We start from the raw sequence: 24,872 nt of genomic DNA, 5'->3' as shown, positions 1-24,872 counted from the left end.
CTCATTAACCAGAATTGGTTTCTTTGCCCCTTTCTATGCCAATCACTGGCAAGTGGATTAGATCATCATGGTAACTGAAATTCACTCCCACCTTAGCCCCTCTCCTGAGGTTGGGTTGTGGGTCACTTTCCCTAAGCAAACAAAATTGGGAATATTCAAGCAAGGAAAAGGGACACAGATGGATTTGGTATCTACTAAACTGAGGAGTAAATGGGGTGGGGTGGAGGAATATGAGACAGGTGTGGGTGATTCTTTCTAGAAGTCTAAGTTTGATGGGAAGAACTAGGATAACAGCAAAAAGGAAAGGTTGGAATTAGAAAAGGATTTGTTTGCTTTTGTTTGGCTTGAAGATGGGAGAGACATGAACATATTTATATGTAGAAGGAGGGCCAATAGAAGTGGAAAGTTTGAGGAATTAGAAAAACAAGTTCTTAAAGCATATGAGAAAGGATGGAATCTCTAGCCAGGTACCAGACTTTGGGATTTTGAATATCAAATTCCAAAAATCGATTGAGTCCATCAGAGAATGGCCAACTTTTAATTTCCTCAATTAGAAGCACTGAAAAAATCAACAATCCTTTCATTAAAATTACTTTCTGTGTAGCAGTTTCTGACTTGTAAACATTTTTCTTGTTCACTTTAGAACTGTCCATATTTTTTTTTTTTTTGGCTATTGGGAAAATTGGTAAAATTTGAATAAAGTCAGTATATTAGATATTAGCATTATATTGATGTTAATTTCCTGATTTTGCAAATTTTACTGTGGTTATTGAGAGAATATGCTTTTGAAGGAAATAGGCAATGCAGAATTTTAGGGATGTGATGGTTAATTTTATGTGTCAACTTGGCTAGGCGATGATTCCCAGTCGCTGGGTCAAACAACCATCTAGATGTTGGTGTGAAGATATTCTTAAGATATGATTAACATTTAAATCAGCAGACTTTGAGTAAACCAGATTATACTCCATAATGCGGGAGGGCCTCATCCAATCAGTTGAAGGCCTTAAAGAGTAAAGACTTAGGTTTCCCAAAGAAGAAGAAATTCTTCTTAAGACTGCAATGTAGACAGTTGCCTGATTTCTAGCCTGTTGCCCCGCGGAATTCAGACTCAAGAATGCGCCATCAACTCTCACCTGAATTTCAAGCCTGCTGGGCTGCCCTGCAGATTTCATGTTTGCCAGCCCCCATAACTGCATAAGCCAATTCCTTAATCTAAACTGCCGCCCCCCACCCCGTGCCCATACATATGTCTCTCTCAAGATATGTATATATCTCCTATCGGTTTGTTTCTCTGGAGAACCCTGAATAATGCAAGGGGTAAATGGCATCACGTCTGTAGACTCTCAGATGTTCACTTTTGAGGAATCTGGGTGAAAAGGTAGTGGGAATTATTTGTACAGTTCTTGCTGTGTTTCTGTAGTTCTGAAATTACATCAAAATAAAAAGATAAAAGAAAAACAAAATGTATTTGAAAGCCAGTTTGGAACATGGCTTTTCTCTTATACAGAGCTTATGAACTTGTCTAAGTTCCCAAGGTAGACTGACAAAGGACTATTTAATGTAATACTGGGCCCTCTGAAGGTGATTAAATAGGAAGAAGGCAATAGTGTTTTATTGGTGATTCAACCAGAAGGGAAAGCATTATACTTGAATAATAGATTTTAATTAATCTTTATTTTGGTGGAGAAACTATTGCAAAATTTTTTGATATTCAATTGCCAGTGTGAAATATTAGAGAGATAAACAGTTGGGGGGTTGAGGAAAGAATGGAAGTTAAAGAAGAAACCGGTGCTCAGGGTATCTAGAGAGGAAGGGAGGAGAGTTTAAGGAAGGTTTCATTTAATTTGGTTTACTTGGAAGAAATTTGAGCATATTTATGCACTGAGGGGATGGAGCTAGGGTAGAAGGAGTAGTTGAAATTATACCAGAGAGAAGCAAAATCTGGTACACATGAAAAAGGATGGAATCTTAAGCAGTGCTTTTTAGATTTTATATACCACTAAAATGTTTTTAAATGATAAAACTGGAGGACCGATATAAAATTGTCAACTTCTACATTTGCCAGGTAAGGACATAAAAATAAAGATAGACAAAGCCATCCAAACAATGGGAATCCACTATTACCATCGTTTCTTAAATAAAAGACATTTAAACTCTAAATATAGAAAAGGCATAATGTAGGGATTTAATAAATTTAGCATGATGTTCTTCTTTCATTGAGGACCGTTTATATGGATTCTTGCTTTTGGCATTAGTTCTAGCTGAGCACATGTAAGCAGCTGTGTCTATCTTGGTAGCTGGTACAGAGCCTGCCAGACGTGGTGTTCTAACAGCACACCTTGGATGGTTGCACATCTTTGTCTCCATTGTGACCTTGGCTCTTCCTTTGACTTGCTTTCCACAGTGGATCCTGATAACCCCTGACCTGGCCCCAGGCTCTGGTTCCTCCTATTCCCAAGAGCAACTTTACAAGTAGGACCTGTGGCATCCACTTCCACTTGCTTTATTGAAATTGCATGTTTATCTGCCAAGGTTGTGATTATTTTTATATCACCAACTTTTGCCCTTTGTTAATGTTCAGACTCACTTATCTCTTTCTGGTTAGCATAGCTTTCCTTTTCTCTTCACTTTGTTCATTCCCTCACCATTGCTTCTTAAAGAATATTGTTTTGCTGGGGAAGTTTATTAGCACCTTGTTCCTGCTTCTCTAATCTGCATAGTAGGTGCCTCTTTGCTTTCACAGGGAATGGCTGGTTTGTTTACACACCTTACTGGTGATATTAGTGCCGTTCCTTTGAGCTTTGATCAGGCCCTGCGCTGTTTCATGACCTTTGGGGTGAAGTCCAGAGCAATTCATCTTCTTGTATCTGTAAATGGGAAGCATGAGATCAGTCAGAAAGTGCTTTGGGTCAGATCTCTGTTCTTTGCTAGTTATGTGACCTCACAAGTCTCTTAAACGCTCTAAGACTGTAAAATAGGGAAAAGAACATCAATCTTCTAAGGTTACTCCAAGGATCAAATGAGAGAAATGTGTAAGGAGCTTTGAAATATGCTGGCACGTGGCAGCTACAGTAACAATGGTAGCTGTTACTGCAACCCTCCTTTCCTCCCAGCACTTTCTAGAATTGTGCTGTCAAACAACCACTAGTTACATGCAGCCACTGAGCACCTGAAATGTGGCTGGTCTCAGCTGAGATGTGCTGTAACTGTAAAAGATACACCACTTAAAGGGGAGACTACAGTGAGCTTACAGTTTACATCAGACTGTGATGTAACTAAGAAATAAAATGCCATTGACACATCTCTGAGATTTGGGGGGTATGAAAGCAGCTAGCATAATTACCATGAGTAATACAGGAGTATTACTTATAAGAAAGGGGACGAGGGATGCTGGGAATACAGTATATTTCTCTGGGAAGAGTCACAATAACCAAGTACATGGAGACATGTGTGGAACATGTGCCAGTTTTATTAATATACAGTGAGAAATAGAACAGTTTAGGGAACTAGGTGCTCAATCTTTTGCTTAGTCCATTCTCTTTGTACTTAAGGTATGTGAGAAGCCAAATTATAATCACATGGATACTTGATATACTATGGATATACAAGGAATAAGGGGTGTTGATTTTATAATTGTAGTGTTAGTAGCTTGGGGACTTGACTGCTTGATCTTTGGATCATGTTTCTTAAAATCAAGTTGAAGAGTCCCATGGGCTATATGGCAGGGTGTCGAGGGTACACAAACCCAGGATAAACTTGACACATTTTCCTAGGGTACCAGAGATTTGGGGGATAAGAAGTTAAATAACCGAATTAGTCATTTAAAATAATATCTTTACACTAAAACACACCGATATATTATTAATTTGGATGCAAAAAATTACATGAATTTTTTAAAAAGCATGAAGCCTCAAAGAACTTTTGAGCTTGACATGGGCAGCTTCAGGCTTGGGGTGAGCAATAGAGCAGCGGAGTCAGGAGCAGAGGCTTGGGGATTGACACAGGAGGATTTTAAGACCCAGGCTCTGCCACTTATTAGCTACATGACCTTGGACAAGTCATTTAACTTCTCCAAGCCTCTGTGTCCTCAACAATGAAGTGAAGACAATAAACAGCCTTCCCCACAGCATTGCAAGATTCAGTGAGCCAGAGCACAAAAAGCAGTTAGGACAGTAGCTGACACTAGAAGGACAAAATAAAAGGTAGTGGTTATTGTTGCTATGCTTATAGCTATGCCTCAGACTCTCCTCAGCTATTAGGGGTCCTTTAGGGAGAAAAGCTGGGAACTCCCCGTCTTGGTGCATCCCATCTCTACAATGGGAACACGTCTGCCACAGCCACCGTCCTTTCCTGCTTCTGAGGCTGGCCAGTCCTCCTGATTGGTGTGTTACACCCTTAGAAATGTTCTTAGTGCATCTAGGGAAGTTATGGCTGAATGCAGCTGGCCCAGGGATCAAGTCTGTGTATTTAGGCAGCACTGCACAGCTCTGTTCTTCCCTTCTTTGAGACCTCAGGAGGCTCTCTCATTTCTAGGTGCTTGGGCAGTATCTTGCTGTAGCCCAGGTGTACTGATTACACAATGTGTATATATGTCATGTTTGCATGTCATTTTGACCATTTTGAGGGCTTGACAATATTTGATGTTTCCTTGTTTTGACTGTGATTGTACATGGCTACTGCTCAATAACTATTGATTAATAGATTGAAAGAAATAAAACTAAAATATATTCAGTGTTGTCACCACCTTCTATACTCTCACATCCAGCTCTTGCTACATGAGAGGGGAGGAGATAAGAGAAGGGCATACATACCTCCAAATCCCCAAATCAAGAAACAATCCTTTCGGACTTCCCTGGCGGTCCAGTAGTTAAGACTCCGAGCTTCCACTCCAGGGACACGGGTTTGATCCCTGGTCGGAGAAGATCCTGCATGCCATATGGCACAGCCAGTAATAACAATAATAATAATAATAATAAGTAAAAAGAAAAAAGAAAGAAAGAAAGAAAAAACAATCCTTTCACCACAGTGACAAACACCACAGTGTTTCCCTGTCCTGTATTCTACCCCAGCTAGGTAGGAGATGTGAGGTATTGGAAAGGTCAAGGTCTTTGGGATAAGACAGACTTAGGACAGTGGCTCAGTTCCATCACTTACTAGTGAGGGCACTGGAATTTACCAGGTAGGTGACCCCCTTCAACCTCTTTGAACTTTAATTTCCCAATCAACCCATCTCCCAGAGTTGGCAAGGATTGAATGAGACAAAGATCAAGAAGCTCTTGTCCTGGATGGGACATGTTTAATAAATATTACTTTCCATGTAAAAATAATTTTGGGGACTTCCTTGGTGGTCCAGTGGTTAAGATCCTACCTTCCAATGCAGGGGACGTGGGTTCAATCCCTGGTTGGGGAACCAAGATCCCACATGCTGCGGGGCAACTAAGCCCTCGCGCCACAACTACTGAGCCCGTGCGCTCTGGAGCCCATGTGCCACAGCTAGGGAGATAAGCCTGCGTGCCACAACAAAAGATCCCGCGTGCCGCAACTAAGACCCAACACAGCCAAAATAAATAAATAAATATTAAAAAAAATTTTTTTAATTAAAAAAAATAATTTTGGTGCTGTGGAAAGGCAGATATCTGGTTCACGGCTGGGCAATGTTTTGGGGGATCTTAGGGAAAATTCAGATTTTCCTTTTGTATTTTCTTCAGTCATGGAGTAAGTGGGAATTTAAGTCTGATTTGTAAGCTAGATAAGGGAAAGAGGAGAAAGTAAAAGGAAGTCAGTGATGGTGAGCCAGGTGATAAATCAGATTAAAACAATAAACATTTCTCTGTGTATGTCTGTCTGTATGTATATATATCTCTATTTCTCTCTTTCATCCCCTCCCTTCTTTTCTGTCAAGTCATCTTATTGTTTTTGTTCTACCAGTTTTATTTTCTGTTTTATTTTTGGACTAGGTTATATATCCACATAGCTCAAAATTCAAAAGGTATAAAAGGGGATGCAGTGAAAAGTCTCCTTTTCACCCTGTTCTTCAGCCGCCAAATTCTCCCTAAAGGCAACCAATGTCACCAGATTCTTGTGTATCTTCCTGGAATATTGTTTACCCTCTTTTTATACAATCGATCACATACTCTGCTACTATCTGAATCTTGCTTTTTTCACTTAATCTTGAAGATTATCCCACATCCATGCATGCAAAGCTCCCTTGCTCTCTCTTAATTTACTTTTTTTTTTTTAACATCTTTATTGGAGTATAATTGCTTTACAATGGTGTGGCTTAATTTACTTTTAATGCCATTGTATTTGGTGTTATGTACCATTACTTGTTTAACCAGTACCCTACTGAGGAACATTCAGGCTAGTTCCGTTTTTTGCTATTAAGTAATGTTGTAATAAATAATCTTGTATATGTCATTTTGCAGTAAGCAAGTATATCTATAAGACAAATTCCTGAAATGGAATTTCTGGGTGAAAAAATATGTGCATCTGTAAATTAATCGATGTTGTCAAATTGCCCTTCATAGAAGTTGTATCAACGCATGTGCTACCCTACAGAGTAGCAAAGTCTTCTGAGTTTTCTAAAGTACACATACAAAGGAACCAAGGCACATACATAGGAAGTAATGGAGACAATTTGATATGACCCAATGACCATGGGCTAATTGGATTCTTATTGTTCCTTTGCTCTCTCTCGGGTACATAATCTGGACCTCTTATATAGATTTAGAGTTATTTAACTTCACAATTCTAAAATTAAACTCCACATTAAAGGGGCTTCTAATTTACAAACTGATATTTAGCTGCATTTCAGACTGTCAGAACCTCATGAAATAGAAGGGATGGGTTTAATCTTTGTTTTTTAAGTTTTCAAATTTGATACCTCTATGAAACCTATGGCTCAGAAAGCTTTTGGTCTTGCACCCCTTCACTCCCTTAAACATTCTGAGGACTGGACTCCAAAGAGCTTCTGGTTCATGTGGGATATATATATTTTACAATATTTAAAAGCAAAACTAAAAAGTTTCCATTTGTTTATTTAAAATGATTCCATTATAACATAAATAACATAAATAACTTTTCTTATGAAAAGTTAACTATTTTTTAAAATTAGTGATAAAAATAGCATTGTTTCATAGTGTTGCAAATCTGGCTTAGGAGGTGATAGCTGGCATAGCACCTTGTGGAACACAGTGGAACCTTTTCTTGTGGACTGGACTACTATGGTATAACATTTTCTGCCCTACCTTGACACCAGATATGTCTGCTCCTTACCCTCCTGCTATAAATCCTCACCCACAATTTCCAGGAAATGATGGGCAGTGTCAAGATTCATGGGTTCTTTGTGAACTGGTTTTCCTAATCTGGTGTTCAAATAGGCTAAAAGTTGACTGGGTCTTTGTGGATCACAGAGGGTCCCTCTTGCAGAACTCTAAGTGAATATGGTAGCTGTATTAGATTTGATGTAAGGGACCAAAGGGGTCATATAGTAGTGTGTTTGGGGTAATGCCCAGGCTTCACGTGCCCAGCCTACACTGTAATTACCAAATCATCATGCCCAGTACTGACCATGCCTCCATACACCTAGATCAGAGGCCAGCATGTTATCAAAGAGATCTGGCTCTCTTCCTACTGGATTACCCTCAGTAGACTAATTATGCTTATTGGGTGAAAAGATAAGAGGCTAGAAGAGCCATGCTGAGTTTGAAGAATACTGCATGTGAAACACACAGAGAATCAGGCTCACCCCCCTAGTCAGAGCCAAGTGCGATACTCACAGAGCTAAAGCCAGGACTGGAAAGACGGTGACACCTATGGGTAAGATAAAAAGACTGGTGACCATTGGCAGGCCTACGTGGGCAGATCAACCAGGAAATTAGAGCTGTCAAACAGTAGAATTCTGTGCCAGCAGGAGGGAGCCAAATGAGGTTTGTAAGCCAGAAAACTGTTCATACCATTCCTGGTGAGACTGCTCAGGGGGAAGGACCCTGGGCTAGGCATCATTCTGAAGAGGAAGTGAATGCTCAACTCTACCATAGTAACCACAGTTCAATACTTAAGTGTTTTTGTCCTCCTTTGTGGTCTACAAGTCCTTCTATGACACTTCTTTGTAACATGGGTTGGGGCAAGTAATATTTTTCTCTTTAATAATTGAAGCAAATGAGGAAAACAGGCTCAAGGACACTAAGTGGAAGGGCCTAGCTGGAAAGTGATTACACCACACCCAGATCTTCAGACAGCTAATCCAGTGCTTTATCCGTTCTTCCAAGGTGGACTAGTATGGGTGGGAGAAGCTGGAGACAGTGGAAGAAACAGAAGCTCAGCTGCGCCATTGGAGGCTAAGAGGCTTTAGAGGGCAAAGAAGAGAGGGCAAAGAAAGCAGGCGAAACACAAAGGAAGGGATCTCTTGGCAAATGTGGGAGTTGGTGGGGAGACTGACCCGAGTATCGAATTTGTATTGGGACACAAGAAATCAAGTTGGAAAAGTAAGAATAGGGTCAGATGAATAATTTGGATGTGATGTGGTGCATAAGAAGGCATTGCTATGGCTACATGAGAACCAGAGTAACAGTGAAAGCAGGGCCTTAGGAAGATTAGTCTGGCAGTGGAACAAGGATCTGAGTGGAAGAAAGAGTCTAGAAGCAGATAAGCAGGATACTGTTGTGGTGATTCAGGTGTGAGGTGATAAGTCTCGGACTAAGATGGCAGCAGTGGAAAGGTGGGGAAAGAAGAATTCACAAGACAATAAGAAGACAGACACTCCATGACTTAGTAACAGATTAGCTATAGGAACAAAAGTTGCTCCAAGCTCTGAGGATCTAGAAAAATAAAGGCCTCACTGGAACATAAGATTAGGACCTTTATTTTTGAGACATTAGATTTAATGTAACAGTATCAGAGAGACAGATAAACAATTCGAAACTTATTACATCACAACTGAATGGCCAGAGGTCAATCTCTTTAAGAAGTACATTTTGAAGCACATGGATGAAAAAAGAAATAAGGTATATTAGCTAGCACATATGCTATAATCATAAAAACCAAAATATAGTTTTCTTTCATATTAATTTTATTAGTAATTATAAAATAAAACCAGTTTATGAAAATAGTTCCCTTTTCAAGATATAGGAACTACAGTCTTTGCAAAATATACGCACCCGTAATTGTTACAATACATATCCTTGTATATACCTTGGACATTATAAAAGTATTTAAGAGTCACACCCTGTAAAAGTTGGGAGAAGAAACATTTTCTCCAACTTTAATCCTATATTGTGACATTCAAGCACTTAAACCACACTGTTGAAATAAAACATGTCTCTAGTGTACAGGCCCAAAGGGATTTAACTTTCAAGGTCCCATAGGTTCTTTTATTGTGCAAGGTAAAGAACCAGGAGAGGGTTCCCTGAGAGTTCATTTACCTTATATAGCTCAAGCAGTGGTTTACTTTCCATGCTTAATCATGGAACTAAAGGAGGGATAAATAAGGCCACGGAAACCCATCTTGGGCAGGGCCCCTTAGCATCCCTAAACATGGAGCATGTCTCCTACAAGAGGATCTCTAACCCTTGAGCCCTAAGACGCTCTAATTCTATAATTATCTAACATACTTGCAAAATGATGCTTTTGCAAATCTAAACTCTAATATTGCAGATTAGGCTAAAGTTATAAAGATAGTGTGACTTTCCTAAATAGACTTCATTTAGGATTTGTCTGGTGGGAAGCACTTGGGAAGATCAGCAAGCCAAAAATTTCCTCTTGGAACTACTGGAAAAGATCCTTTTCTCACCAAGGCATAAACCTCAGAAGCCCAAGTTCTTTCTTACTTTGGAAGAATTGTGATGAAACAGTGGGAAAGAGCCTATAATCTTTCAAATCTGTAGGCTTAAGATAAGAGCTCTGACACAGTAAGAGCTGGAGACCATTATAGCCTCACCAGTAAAGGGTTCACTGTGACAAAGAGCCATCTGCGTGTACTCTCTACTTCCTGATTAACCTCCCAAGTTTTCCTAAATATTACATTCTCTCTTTAACTGCAGAATACTGGCCTGATGAAGTTCCAGACATAAAATGTGTTGTTTGAATTCATGATGTTAGTATCATGGTGCAGAACTGACACTTAATATCATACTGATATACTAGAATTTAACAGTGATTTTTTTTTCCTATTGAAGAAACTACAAAAATCAATCGACCATGGATTCACAGGTCTTTACATTTACTATATAACATGAAGCATTATTATATATAATTCCATAAGGGAAAAAGACTACAAAAATAAGTTTACTAGGATTACTGTATTTTAAAAAGTAATTTTAAAAAAATATACTCCAAAGTCCCCTAAGTATTTGGTTTAGAAGGTAAGAGAGGTATCTTAATAGGGTGAACCATAAGGAACTATGGTTTTTGTAAGTTAAAAAGGTAAAATCTCATCAATTTCTTATGGTTCAACCTAATAAAGCCCTGAGAAAATTTTATTTGGCATCACACCATAAATTCAAAGAGAATTTATAGAAAATCACATTTCTAGTATAGGGAAAACACTTGAGGATGGAAATGTGCACACTGGCCATGCCAAGATTTCTTTCTTAAGATTTTTAAACACCTTAACTTAGAAAGTTAACAAAAATTTAGTGCAGTTTCAAAAAAACAGAGGACAATTAGACTTACAGAAGGTAGCTACAGATGCTAATGCCACTAAAACAGAAAACTATTAGCCAAAATTTGGTGATTTAAAGATTTTTTTTTAAGTTTATGTATAAAAATTTCAGCATTAAAGTGAAAAGGCACAAATATGGGTTAAAAGAATGACAATAATTTATAAAAGCCTTGAAAATAAGGCTAATTCATTTGTTTTATTAATACCATTAAGTAGGCACCTACTCCAGGTTTCAGCTTTGGCCTCCTGAATGGGATTACATTTCAAATGAATTCTCAACACAACACTAATTATACAGCAGCATTATTATCAATAAGTTTCTTAGCCTCTACACTGCTAAAAGAGAATCTAAAATTTCCTCCCACCTATATCCCATCAGTACCAAAAATACACTTTTAAAAATTACATATATTTATACTTAAGAGTCATAAAAAATTGTGCAGTTTTTCTTCAACTAATGATGTGTTCTCTTACCAAATGCCACCCCAACAACCAAAGCCAAAAAATAACTGACACACACACAAAATAATAATTGCTACACCCAACTGACTGGCTATCCTCAACTAATTAAAGACGTACCATATTCAAAAATGGTACCTTAACTATGAAATGTATTGAATATAGTCAATGAAGTAAATGCAGATTTTCCAGGTGTGTATGCGGGTGGTATGTCTCAACTGGGTGATGGTGTACTTTAAAGAAATACACATTTCAGCAGTGATGCTTTATTTGGAGCTCTGGTACCATTTACGAACGGCCGCTCCAATGCTACTGGCTACTACGCATAAGGAGCCACCCACGGTCCACCACGACGGCACATCAGGAAAGAAAATAATCTGAAAGATAAAAGCAAAGACTACATCCATAGTCTTCATTAATGCTACTAGCCCTGCTTTTTCTATTTGAATGGCTTTTGCGAGAAACACCTGACCTCCCAAACCAAACAGCCCAATTAGTATGAGAAATAGCCTGTCCAACCCACAGTGCGGCAGACTCCATTCTCCTAATATAGAAAGGGCAATAACGCACTCGGTAAGGCCAGCTACTACATAATACCAAATGCTCAACACGTAGTCCACAGATGTCCCTATTTTCCTTAGGATAACTAAAGTCACGGCAGCAAACACAGCGTGTACAAGTGCTGCGAAAGCACCCTTCAGGTGACCTGAATAGTCTTTATCCGTCTCCACGACTTCGGAACCAAACAAAAATGGCGGCCTCACGATAAGGATCACTCCGGTGATTGTGAATGCAGTGAAGACAGCGTCCCAAGGGCTATACTTTTCCTTGAGAAATATGCAAGCAATTATAGACGTAAACACTGGACAGCTAAATGAGATAACCGTGGCATCAGCGAGGGATGTTGACTGGTAGGCGTAGTATAAAAGGATCATGGCACTAGAACCAAGGACTCCTCTGAGAAGGAGGAAGATTCGTTGACCTTTGGGGCCTATAAACCCAGTTCTGTAAATTCAAAGGAAGGAATGCATATTAAATGAACTCGGTATTGGTTTTCAAGTTACATTTTTAAATTAAGCATTATCTTAAAAGTCCTATCAGAAAACAAGGAAATAGTAAATTAATTATAATGTCTACAACTATTATACACCTTTTAGAAAGTGTTTCCTAAGTATAGCTTATGACATTAAAGTGTTCACAGTAGAAGCAAAAATAGCACAAGAGAAATACATAAATAGTATAATTATAAGTCAGCAAATATAGATATTATTTTCCCTAGGTATAGATATATGCCTGCAAAAAAGACAAAAAGGAAAATATACTGAAATGTTCATCATGGTTATACCTTAACAGGTGGACTCATAGGTAATTTTCCTTTCTACTTATTTTCCCCAAATTTTCTATAATGAAAAGTGTTATTTTTATAATAAATACAATTTCATTATTTAGCTGCCCTGTATAAGAAAACTTGGGAATGCGAGTGTGCGTTCTCAATCTTAGTGAGTTTTTCTGTTACAGCTGAAAGCAATGCTAAAATTTATTTCAGCCATTGAATATGAGACAACTTTTCATTGTTCTCCTTAGGAAAAGAGTTAAAATACACTGGAAAAGAAACTGTAGCATTCGGATAAATATAATAACTGCTGCTCAAATGCTTTACAATTAAATATTTACGAAGCAGAGTACTGTGTAAGTTCCTGGCTAGGTGCGTCTCATTGGTCTGTGCCAGAGCTGGCCTTTTTAGAGCAGTGTCTAGGCTTGATATAGGGACCCCTTGGTCTCTGGAATTAGAAACGAAAGTGTGGTCACCTTTGGTCCATACTTTGAAAAGCTAAGAGTTTTTCATGACAGTGAAACATAAAATGGGTCAAAACAGATTAGTGCCAACAATTTAAGAAAATTCTTCTAAGTGCCTTCCTGCCAATACTTTTACTCCAAAATGGAGAGAATGATTGTGTTAGCATCAGTGGTCTGTCGCCACCTTTAGACATTTCTGAAGTCTTACCATCATTTCCTAAAATATTGTGACTTGTCCACACCTACACGGGAATTTCTGACAATATTTTTGATCTTAGCGGATTTTCACCTTTTTCACCAAAGACTTGGGATAAGTAGTAAAACTATTCTAAGTAAATCTGCACTGAGTTATAGATACAAAGAGACTTTGGTAGCAAGTGACTGAAGCTTTTAATCTGGAGTTTAAGCATCTTTACCCAAAGAGAGAAAGACCCAAATAGCCACCAGGAACCCAACAGGCGCTCCTCCCAGGTGTCTAAGTACACTGGGGTGTGTAGAGGTTACAACAGTGTGGGGGAGGTATAATTTTCACCTGGGGAGGGTGTGTGTATGGGGTCCATGTGGAAGGGGAAGGGGGGCTGGGCGGGGAGAGAAGAGTAAGGATGGGGACTACAGTTTTCGTACAGGGTAGAAGACAAAGGTTATCATTCCCTCCAGTTTACAGATGAGGACACTGAACAAGAAAAGAGCTAAAAAGGCCTTTCTCAAGATCCCCTTTCCCCTTTCCCATGGCACCCTACTGGGAAGACCTAAATATTATTACTGTAACCTTCTGTCTGCCCTGGTAGGAGAGAAGCCTGTTCTACTTAAAGAAACCTCTGACACTAGGAGACACTACTGTTTCCTCCCGTTTACTTTTTTCTTCCAAATACTAGTTATGCCAAAGGAAAGAGGGAGGGTGGTACAAGATGGGGGGAATTGTACAAGGAAAGCTTTGTTCTCAAAATAGGGGGTGGTAAATAACTGAATCTCTTTCCCCTCCTTTGTTTGGGCATGTGGTTGGTGCTTATGAGAGCATCTTCTGTGGGTGGATCCTTGTGACTTTTCATTAATCTGAGCCAAAGGGTGTAGGGACTGGTAAATCTATGAGAGGGATAAAGCAGAGTCTGTAGAGTAGATAATTTAAGCAGGTCAAAAGATTTACAAACATTTATTAATACTTTCTACTTTGCAGGTAAGAAATACTTACTTTCTGTATATTAAGCAAGGGATAATGATTAGCATTTGGAACACACATCGGAATGCACTAATTTCTACAGCGTGGATGTCTTCCACTTTTTTAACAAATAAAGAGCCCACTGAGAAGAGGAACGCAGACAATAATGTGTAAAACAAGCCAAGTCCAGGACAGGGTGCTTTCTTCTCAGCTTCTGAAAAAGATTAAATTCTGGTTAGTCCTTGCTTCCAAGGGTATGTTTTATCACTTTTACTTAGAAATTGAGAAAAATGGAACAATATTAATAGCTAACAGGCTACAAAAATTACCTCCTAAGCATATCCGTTCTCTGGATCTGAACCATTTTCCCCACGAAGAATAAAGAACCACAGACAAAGGGCAACAATTTAAACCTACATTTTTAAAATGCAGTTCACCCTAGAAAATGGATCTCTTTGGCTCACTGAAGACTCATCCCTCACTTCTAAAGTCAAAAAGAAGTAAAAAGCTTGCCAAGATGGTGAAAGAAATCTTTAAGAAATGCTTATCAAGATGGCTAGAGAAAAATGCTTCCAAGTGATATTTTATATCATCTCATTGGTGAACTCAGCTTTATGTAGAAAGTGTTCTTTTCTGGAAAACAGGTCCTAACTGTGTGATATGGCTACTTGTTGATTAGCTGACTTCCCCCACAAGCCTGTAAGCTCCTCCAGGGCTAAGATCTCAGCTGTCCTGTTCAGGCCTGGCCCATGGAAGACCCTGAATAAATATTTGCTGAAGGAAATAATATAAGAAAATTTCGTGGAAAGATGTAGGGTCTAACACCACAGGCAAAAGCATAATCTGAGAAGGCTCTCTGTTTAGTTATTTTGAACAGTTAAGGAGATCTTAAAGTTTTCACGGTTTACGACTTATCTTCCATTTAGAACATAAACTCTTTGAGGCCAGGGGCTAGGTTATCTATCCCTCTGACCTCAAAGTGCTTAAAAATTAAAAAAAACAAACAACAGAACTGCCATCTAATTCTTGGCTTGATCTGAACCAGGAAACTTGTGCTTTCTCCAGGGCATCAAGTATTCAATCCATTAATGACAGTCTGTAGGAGCAGCCACTGCCTCTGTCTTAAACAGCTGCCTAAGACAGGAGTAGAACCTGCTTTCAATCTCACCCCCATCATTCAGAGGAGAGCAAAATGCAACAGGGTAAGCAGAGAACTCCTTAAAAGATAGGCCACAGACTGAGGGATTTTTTTTTTTTCTTCTTTGAAACTAACACAAAAACAAGGACAGAATAGGAAGGAAACACAGTACTGGCCCTTGTTAGTTAAGAGCATAGCAGAGGTGAAGGATGTGTAGGCACATGCAATTTGTAGTAAAACAAGGATTATCATTCCAATCTAGGAATTTACAATGGGTTACTCAGCCATAAAACAGTATTGCACAAAGTCTGTTTGTTTTAATGCCCTTTTCTGATAAACACAAACACCAGGTAATACATTTCAACATCCTCATGTTAATTAGATACCTTTGCCCACAAGTAACAAACAATTTGCAAAGTGGGACCAAACTCTGATGATGCACAATCTTCCTGGGGGTACACTACAGCCTTTGTAGTAAAAGATGCCATTCTGGTCAGTGGTCTCCACCTTTTCCTGTTCTAGGTGTACTGCTGAAGAGAATGACTTGGCGCTAGCAGTTGTCATGTAATAGGTTATCCATTATAAGTGCCTGAATCCTCCACGTTCTGTTCTATATCTATGTGCTCAGATACCGTAGGAACCAAACTGCACATACCCACTCAGCCCATGAGAAGGAAGCTTTAGAAGACTTCTAAGTTAAGCAGCACAAAATACATGTATTGGCTCTGGTCAGCCTTAGAGGTCAGTTTCTGAAATTTCAGAATTCAGGTCCAAATAAAATAGTTTTTCTTTCTTTCTATAAATTTATTTATTTTATTTATTTTTTATTTTTGGCTGTGTTGGGTCTTTGTTGATGTGCACGGGTTTTCTCTAGTTGAGGTGAGCAGGAGCTACTCTTCATTGCGGTGTGCGGGCTTCTCATCGCGGTGGCTTCTCTTGTTGCAGAGCATGGGGTCTAGGCGCACGGGCTTCAGTAGTTGTGGCTCGCGGGCTCTAGATAGAGCGCAGGCTCAGTAGTTGTGGTGCATGGGCTAAGTTGCTCCGCGGCAGGTGGGATCTTCCCGGACCAGGGCTCGAACCCATGTCCCCTGCATGGGCAGGCGTATTCTTAACCACTGTGCCACCAGGGAAGTCCCAAAATAGTTTTTCTTAAAAGAAACCCAATCCTTACATAGAACCTACACCCTCAGACAGAACAGAATAGGAAGATCGAGGACAGAAAACATCTCCCTGGTCTATATTTCAAGGATCTTCTCCAACCTAAACTTCTAAAATTTTCTCCAGGAATATTTTAACTTAACATGATATTTTAACTCTTTTAAAACTTTAAGTTACAATGTCTAGTTGAACTTGATTATTTGTTATAAGACTGAGGACTGGTTCTCCTCAGGCAAACCTCAGTCTCTTACAGAACAGTAATTTCAATTCTCTCTGTCAAAGGAGATGGACAAGAGAGTAGCATAATCCAGAGAGGCATTTGCCTATGTAATATGCTTCCGTGATCATATTCCACTGAAAACATATCTAATAATTTGGCAACTCTAAATAATTCAAGTTAAGTAAGTGGCCACAGTGCGATTTCCTGAGTCAGAAGAAAACTGAAAAGTTGCTCACTTTCTCTATCCTCTGCTTTAAACTGGTGATTCACTACCCAGGTTGGGAATTAGAATCAACTGAGGAACTTTTAAAACTTCAATGCCAGCCCTACCCTAGACCCACTGAAATAGGACCTTGGTCACTGTAAAAAGCTCTACTGGTTTCAGGGCCACTGCTACCCTAAGGAACTCACTCCTTCCAGGGGGATGTGAGGCACAGACTTAAGACAACTTCTTCTCCTTGCTTCAGTCTAAGACCCACACTGTCCCTCAAGAAAATAAACAAATGTCTTAGGATAGCTGTGTGCTGTCTGTGAAGATTATCCAAGAATGTAAGAAAAATGGGTAACAGTTTCAACCTGAACTTGAAAATGAACTTTCTTGAGATAACCAATTGGGTTAAGAGTCTAAAATGATACTGCCACAAAGTTCAATGACCACAGTACAGGGGTTTAAAGAGTTTCTAAGGCAATCCCGTTTTTGGAATATTACCTGGTCACCTTATAGTAATAAGTATTACTAAGTCTTATTATTAGCAACTTTCTTTGAAATTAAAAGACCCCTCAAGATTCTTAGGTGCAACTGCTTATGTAGGTTTTGCCACCTTCTGCCTGAAGTATTCCTCTTTGGTTCACAAACAGGGGAATCATTTAAAAGTTTGCAAGGACTAACTCAGCAGTCCATCGTAACAGCATTCAGCCATAGGATGCTAAGGTGAGAAACTGACTTCTTCAAAGCTGCACATCTGGTCAGCTCAGCTGAAGGTAACCCTTACATAAATGATCAGAAGCCTGATACTTTCTCTTAGCATTAAGGACAAAAATGCAGCAAGAACCATCTCCCTGGGGTTTGTCTCTCTACAAAATGTGTGAATTTTCTGACTCTCAAGAAAGTGCAGACAGAAAGCGGGGTCGGCTAAAAGACATAGAAATCCCAGGTCACACTTAAGGGAGGTGATCCAGAGGATGAGGTGGTGCAGACTGTGTAATTTTGTCTTGAATGGAGATCTGCCTATTTCTCTTTTCTTTGAGGAAGCTGTTCCAGGTGGGTGGTGTTCAAGGAGGAATGTGCTTGGGGCTAGGAGAAAGGGCCCTGGGCTGGGTTGCTAGCAAACTGGGATCCTATCCCTGGTGCTGCCCGGACCTGTGAAGTGTCTCATCCACACATGCTAGATCTTCGGAAAAACAAAACAAAACAAAAAAACCCTCCTAAAGCCCTCGCCTTCCCAGGCCTCAATTTCATCATTTGTGAAAGGAAGACAATGAACAAGATAAAGGGTTTCTCACACGGGGTCCCCGGCTTTGGAGGCGGGTCCGTGAACCTCTTACCCGTGTTTATAAGACTGTGCCTCTGTCTCATTTTGCATCAGTTCCTACAAATTCCTTGTAACTCAAAAAGGTTAAGAACCAGTAGTTGTCCCACTCAACTCTGCCTTCCCAAGATTCTAAAACTCTGAGACAAACGTTTTTCTAGACTCGATGCTTTTCAACTTCCTCTTCAAGCAACACCGTTTACATTGAGATCAGTTTTCTTGCTTAGCTTCCTCCCAACCTCGTCCAGCTGCGGGATGGCCTTTCTCGCTGACTCCCCATCTCAGGCAGAGCGCACCGAACGGCAATCTGACTCCATGATCCGGCCCGCAACTCTTTTTGTTTGTTTCCGCAACACTTCAATCACTTTAATTATAGGAACAGTTTCCGAATCCTAAATGGGTTCCAAAACAATCAGAAACTTTCTCCGCTCTTCCCGCCGACGGGGGCGCGGGGGCTTCTGCTTTACAGCCCGCACCCCCCGCCCCCAGGTGACAGCGCGAGGGTGTTCACGAGCTCCGAGCAGGGTGGGAAGGGGGGGGCGCGGTCCACACGGGGCCCCCGGCCGGCGGCTGCGGGGACCCCCATCGCTGGCGCCCGCCCGGTCCCCCACGGGCGAGACCCGCACCAGGGTCCATGCGCCGCACTCACCCTGCTCCGCCCGCGAGCCGCACGGCAATGAAGGACACTGCCAGCACCCGCCGGGGCCGGGCGTCTCCGCTACCTCGGTGGCCGCCGACTGTTGCCTGGAGCCCGGGGGCGGGATGTCCACCAGCGGCAGCCCGGACTCCAGCCGCTTGGCGGCCCCAGTGTCGTCCACGGGCCGCATCGCCCAGCCGGCGATCTCCCCGCGGCCACCGCGGCGTCTGGCGCCGGCAGCCGCGGCTCCACTGCTCCGCTCTTCCGGCCCGCGGAGGTGGCGGTGCGGCGCATGCGCGCGCGGCCCTTTCGCCTCCCCACCCCCTCCACGGAGAACCGCGCTCGTCCTCTGTTACCCTCTCACCTTCAGGTCCCCGAGGGGAAGGCTGGCCGCCTCCCAGGTCAGGCCCCCCAAGGCGTCCACCCCTCTGCTGCGGTCCGGCTAGACTGGCGAGCGGCTTGGAGTCATCCTTCCCAAGGCACACTAGACCTCTTTCTGTCATTGCGAAGGGAGGCAGGGACCCCCGCGGGTCGTGTAATCTCTTAGGGCGGCCAGTCGGGAGGTTAGGGGAGTGTGCATTTATTTCTCTGTGTGGCGCCGCATTCAGCACCTCTAGGACACCCTGAAGACCTTGCCAAGCACTGTGCCTGTCTTTGAAGGATCGTGGTTTTTCCTCTGTTTTCTGTCGTTGCCACTTATCCAAGGAGAGTAGAATTTTACTGGTTTTAGGTTTAAAAAAAAAAAGATTAGCACGTAACCATACGGGTAATGTATCTATAAGACTGGGGCAGAACCCATTTATATGTTTTTTGTAACCGTAGGCATTCATTATTGATCTTCATTGTCTGTATTTCTGTCTGTCCATCTCTCTCTTTTCCTTCCTCATTTGCTTCGTCCTCCCTCCCTCCCTCCCTTCCTTCCTGTTGTCAATCAAGTCATCCTAATTTGGTTAGAAATAAAATTCCAATAATCTGATGGAACTGCACCTGGTAAAATCAAAGATTTATGTCATTTGGCCCTAGGATTCACTAATACCCTCTTTATGTTTACGTAATCCTTTTTTCATCTCTGCTTGCTTCAAATGTGAAAAGAGTCTCTGGGCAAGGATGAACCTGTCTAAACTGTTCTAGGTCCAAGTTCAAGCAGGTTACTAAACAAGAGAATGAGGTTTGCCTTTACTTAGATATTTGCACAAAGGCATCCACAGCTGAACAATATTGGACTTGAAATCAGGAGTCCTGGGTTTTGGCTCTGATTCTGTCACTGAGTGTGTGACCTCGGACAATCACCACCGTGCTACCTGAAGCCAGCCTTGGTTACTTCATTTAATTGACAGAGATAAAGTATTTCCCTTCCTACTTTGCAGAGTTGTTGTGCAACTAAAGTGCAATGATGTGGGCAACAGCACCAAGTCACCCGAAAAGCACTTTACTGGGAAAGCAAGGTGTATTTTTAAGTAGGGAAAACATATAATTTATCCTTCAAACTGGGATTTTTTTTTTTTTTTTTAGAGTAAAAAGGGGAGCTCGTTTAAAAATTACGCAGGGCAGTAGGCATAAACTGGTACTGCCCTAGGCAAACTGGGACAAATGGCCATCTGAATTCTAACTTAATTAACATATATACCTTTGCCTTGTTCTTAAAAAGAATTTAAGGCTGCTTGCAAAAATATGTGCACCTGATTTTATTGGTGGTTGTAAAGGTGTTTTGGTGGGGAAATTGTAGGGAGGGGTGGTGAGGGTGGTAGCTCATGTTTATGAAGGAAGAACCAAGAAGCTCCTCCAAACATCTAGAAATCAAGTGCAATTTCACAGTTGCATTCTGAGATTTAGATGTGCAGAGCATCTGAAGAGCCCGTGAGATGTTGTGATTTATAAGAAATATATATTTGGCCACATTCAGATAAGCAAAATATATTTCTCACATATATTTGATCTTCCACCTGGGTTCCTGGCTCATAGCTCTCAAAATCCTTGGAATTTCCTGAGCAGTAAGAGCAATGGGAACATGTTTTGTTATAATATTTGGTTTCTTGTCCTCAGGTCCTGGAATGGCTTCTGAGCCTTAGAGGTGAAACAGATGTCTTGTTATTCATAACAAGCTTCTTTCCACCACAACTGGGTTTAAGTTAAATGGGGGGACTTTTCAAAAGCACCTAAGGATGGGGGCTCATTGCCATGGTAACCAACCCTGGGATTAGAGGGTTGGCACTTTCGGTCCCACCCTCCACTCTCCACTCTCCACTCCGGGGTGGGGGGAGGGGCTAGGGGCTAGAGATTGAGTTCAATCAGCAATGGCCAGTGATTTAATCAATCATGCCTATGTAATGAAGCCTTCATAAAAAACCCAAAAGGAGGGGTTGGGAGAGCTTCTGGGTTGGTGAACATGTGGAGGTGCTGGGAGAGTGGTGTGGCCGGAGAGGGCATGGAAACTCAGCATTCTTTCCCTATACCTTGCCTTATACATCTATTCTATCTGGTTGTTCCTGGTTATATCTTTTGATAACAAACTGGTGATCTAATAAGCAAAATGCTTCTCTTGGTTCTGTGAACTGCTCTAGCAAATTAATCAAACCCGCAGAGGGGGTCGTCTGAACCTCTGATTTATAGCCAGTTGGTCAGAGGTACAGGTAACAACCTGGACTTGCAACTAGCATCTGAAGCCCAGGAAGGGAGACCTTGGAACCTCCAGTTTATAGCAGGTTGGCCAGAAGCACAGGTGATAACGTGGGCTTGTGACTGGCATTTGAAGGCACGGGGGCAGTCGTGTAGGACTGAGTCTTTAACCTGTGGGATTTACCTGTGCTATCTCCAGGTGACTACTGTTAGAATTGAGTCGAATTGTAGGACACCAAGCTGGTGTCCAGAGAACTGTTGTTGGTGTTGGGGGAACCTCCACCCCACCATGGTGGAATTGGGTCCAGGAACACTTTTAATCTCCCTCTGGAAGTGATGAAGACGCTGGTTAGGAAATGAAAGGAAGAAATAATTGGATGAGTTGATCAAGAAGTAGCGTAACTACTCCTCAAAAAGGGAAAAGAGAAAGAGAAGAAAATAGGTACCATACCAGTGTTGACTAAGGTGACAAAAGGGTAATGGAATGATTTTGGTCTTGGAGTTTATTCATTTAACTTCCTTTCCCTCTGCTGCTGACCTTGATACATGAATGATATCAGTTACAGTCATTCTTGTTTGCTAAACAAACAAGAGCCATGCAAACTTAAAAAGCTACTGGTAAGAAAAGTATAGATCAGACTAGAAGTAAGAAGACATGGCTCTGTTGCAGCCCCACCCAGCAGAGGCTTGGAGTGGTTAAGTTCTTCTTTGAACATTGTTATTTCAAGGCTCTGGTGACACATTGAGCTGGTGAGAGATGGATTTCCCCTATAATATGAAGAGTGGGGCAGAAATCCTTACTGTTGGGGAGACCAGCTCAGCCCATTGCAGTGGTCTAGGTGAGATTTTGACCTCAAGGCAGAGGAGGCAGGGAGGAAAGATAGATTCTGAGTTAGCTAAGAGATGGAATGGACAGAATAATTTGACTAGATGTGAAAGAGCATTGCTTCTGTATGCAAAATCATGCAGTGTTCCAACTGAAATTCTTCTGTTCAAAGGAATTCAATCCTCCAGTGAAAACAGGAGCTCTTGACATGATGCCAGCTAGCCACGGTGGTGGTAGCACCCCTATAGTTTTGGTGTCAAGAAGAAAGAAGATGAAAGTAGAAGAGAGGTGGGCTCTAGCTGTCCCATTAACAAGTGAGAGTCCACAGTCCTCAGAATCCCAGTGGTGGCGAACAGAGACCTTCAGCAACTGCAGGAGTTCAACTCCTGAATTCCACTATGGTTTGAATGTCAGGGATGTTCTTAAGTGAGACATTTGTAAATCAGGAGCTCTTTTCCTGGTATGTCTACCTGCTGCATACCAGGCTGGTATCTCGGTACTGATTTGAAAGACTGCACATTTTTCCTCCAAAAAAGTTAGTTTCTTATTCTTTTAACTAATGCAACTTATGATTTGGAAAATGGCAGTTTGTTCCAAGGAGTGAGGTTCAGTGTTTTTGTTTTGGGGAAAATGAGTACTGTGGAACATAAGATCATAATTCTAAATGCCTTGGTAAATGAAAGAGAGAACAAGCAAAAGAGAGGTGTTTTAGTAGAAATGTAGGATAGTACATCAGAGAGGCAAAATGCACTGTTTCAATAGATGATAAAGAACTGACTCTGGAAATATACCAGGAAGAAAAATGCCAGGGTTGGTTCCTCAAAAAAATTAAACATAGAGTTATCTTACAAGCCAGCAATTTCACTTCTGGGTATATACTCAGAAGAATTGAAAGCAAGGAATGGAACAGATATTTGTACACCAATGTTCATAACAGCATTATTCACAATAGCCAAAAGATGGAAACAACCCACAGACCCATCAATGGATGAATGGATAAAGAAAATGTGGTATATACATGCAATGGAATACTATTCAGGCTTTAAAAAGGAATGAAATTCTGACAGATACCACATGGATGAAACTTGAAAACATGCTAAGTGAAATAAGCCAAGCCTAGAAGGGAAAATACTGTATGATTCCATTTATATGAGGGACCTAGAATAGTCAAATTTATAGAGACAGAAAATAGAATGGTAGTTGCCAGGAGCTGAGGGGAGGAGGGAAAGAGGGATTATTGTTTAATGGGTACAGAGTGTCAGTTTGGGATGATGAAAAGAGTCCTGTGATGGATCGTGGTGATTGTTGTACAGCAATGTGAATTCATCCAATGCCACTGAACTGCATGCACACTTAAAAATGGCTAAAATGGTAAATTTTATGTTATATATATTTACCACTATTTTAAAAAGTTAAAAATATGCCAGGGAAAACCCTTCTGAGGGTATTCAGTAGACAGCTAAAAAAACCAGCAATGTAAATCCAAAGTTGAAGTAAACCCGGGTCTGCATACAAACTGAGGCATACAAGATATTTTCCCCAGCACTGGCCATACCCTCTCTTAAGTTCTGGCTCATAATTATACAGAGGTAATGACTCATTAAAAAAAAAAAAAAGGAAATAATAAGAGGAAGAGAGGTAGCATGGTATTGCGTATTCCAGGCTTCTGAAAGTTTTCCATCCAAGTATCCCTCACAGCTAAGACGTGGGAACTTGGAACTCTAATTTCTGGAGACAGAATTTAAAGCCCCAGAAATGGGAAGTTTCTTTGAAGTTCTGTGTCCCATCTTCAAAATTTATGCCAAGTTTCTATTCTGTTCCCTAATATATTTATGTTTATCTTAGTATCATTTTTTCATGTAACTCATTCAACTAATGTTTCAGTGCCTACCCCTGACCGTTCACAATTCCTAGCAGGGGTAGAGTGGGGGACAAAAGAAGCAAGGCTGCATTCCTCCTAGGGATGCAGTGGGGGGTGATGGAGGAGTGAAAAAGGACTCCAGCATGACCCAGAATCAGGCAAAACCTATGCCCAGATGTGTGAGTTTTGTTTGGCTTCCTGCTCCCTCCCCGTTGGACACACTGGCCAGGGAGTCAGAACAGTGCTCTGTGTGGTTGTGCGAGTCTGGACGCATGCGCTGGGCTCTCTTCATCTCCGTTTCCTCTGCTCAGAAGTCACGGGGCTGGATCCCCAAGCCGTCACTGTTGGGCAGAGGGGAGCCTTGCAGGCCTTAACATGGCCAGGACTTTCTCCAGCCATCCCTTGCTTTACTACTCTGTTCCCACTCTCTCTGTTCCCACGCTGCAAAGGATAGCTCCCATATAAATGATTTCTGGGGCTCCAGGGAACCTGTTTCCTCCTGAGGGAACTTGCTTTCTGTTTACGGATTATCTGAGAGTGAGGATGTCTGAACTTTAAACTTGGCTGTATATGATTAAAGTACAGCATAATCCACTTTACTCCCAAGTTTGTTATCATTTGGGATTTGGATTCCACCCAGCTCTCTTAAATAATTACTCTGAATGCTCAAAATACACCAAGCGCTATTAAATGCATCATTACATTTACTCTCAGGTGAACTTTATCAGACAGTTTAGCAGAATAACTAAAAGCAGGGCTCTGGAGTCAGACTGCCTGGCTACCCTCCTGGCTGCCTCCCTTACCAGCTGTGTGAC

General features: G+C 41.2%; 1 protein-coding gene across 1 annotated transcript; it reads right to left on the bottom strand.

Annotated features, from left to right (window-relative positions):
* Positions 1-10,343: 10,343 nt before the first annotated feature.
* On the bottom strand, positions 10,344-19,015 carry SLC35G1 (solute carrier family 35 member G1). The gene is made up of 3 exons (XM_068548988.1): positions 18,767-19,015; positions 14,106-14,286; positions 10,344-12,124 (listed from the first exon to the last, which is right to left on the bottom strand). The coding sequence occupies exons 1-3, from the start codon at positions 18,942-18,944 to the stop codon at positions 11,386-11,388; spliced, it is 1,098 nt and encodes a 365-aa protein (XP_068405089.1). The 5' UTR covers positions 18,945-19,015; the 3' UTR covers positions 10,344-11,385.
* Between the last annotated feature and the right edge of the window lie 5,857 nt (positions 19,016-24,872).

This window comes from Eschrichtius robustus, chromosome 7 (genome assembly GCF_028021215.1).
Source record: "Eschrichtius robustus isolate mEscRob2 chromosome 7, mEscRob2.pri, whole genome shotgun sequence".
Classification (NCBI taxonomy): domain Eukaryota; kingdom Metazoa; phylum Chordata; class Mammalia; order Artiodactyla; family Eschrichtiidae; genus Eschrichtius; species Eschrichtius robustus.
Note: the sequence above shows the minus strand (reverse complement) of the source record. Positions and strands in the feature narration are given on the sequence as shown.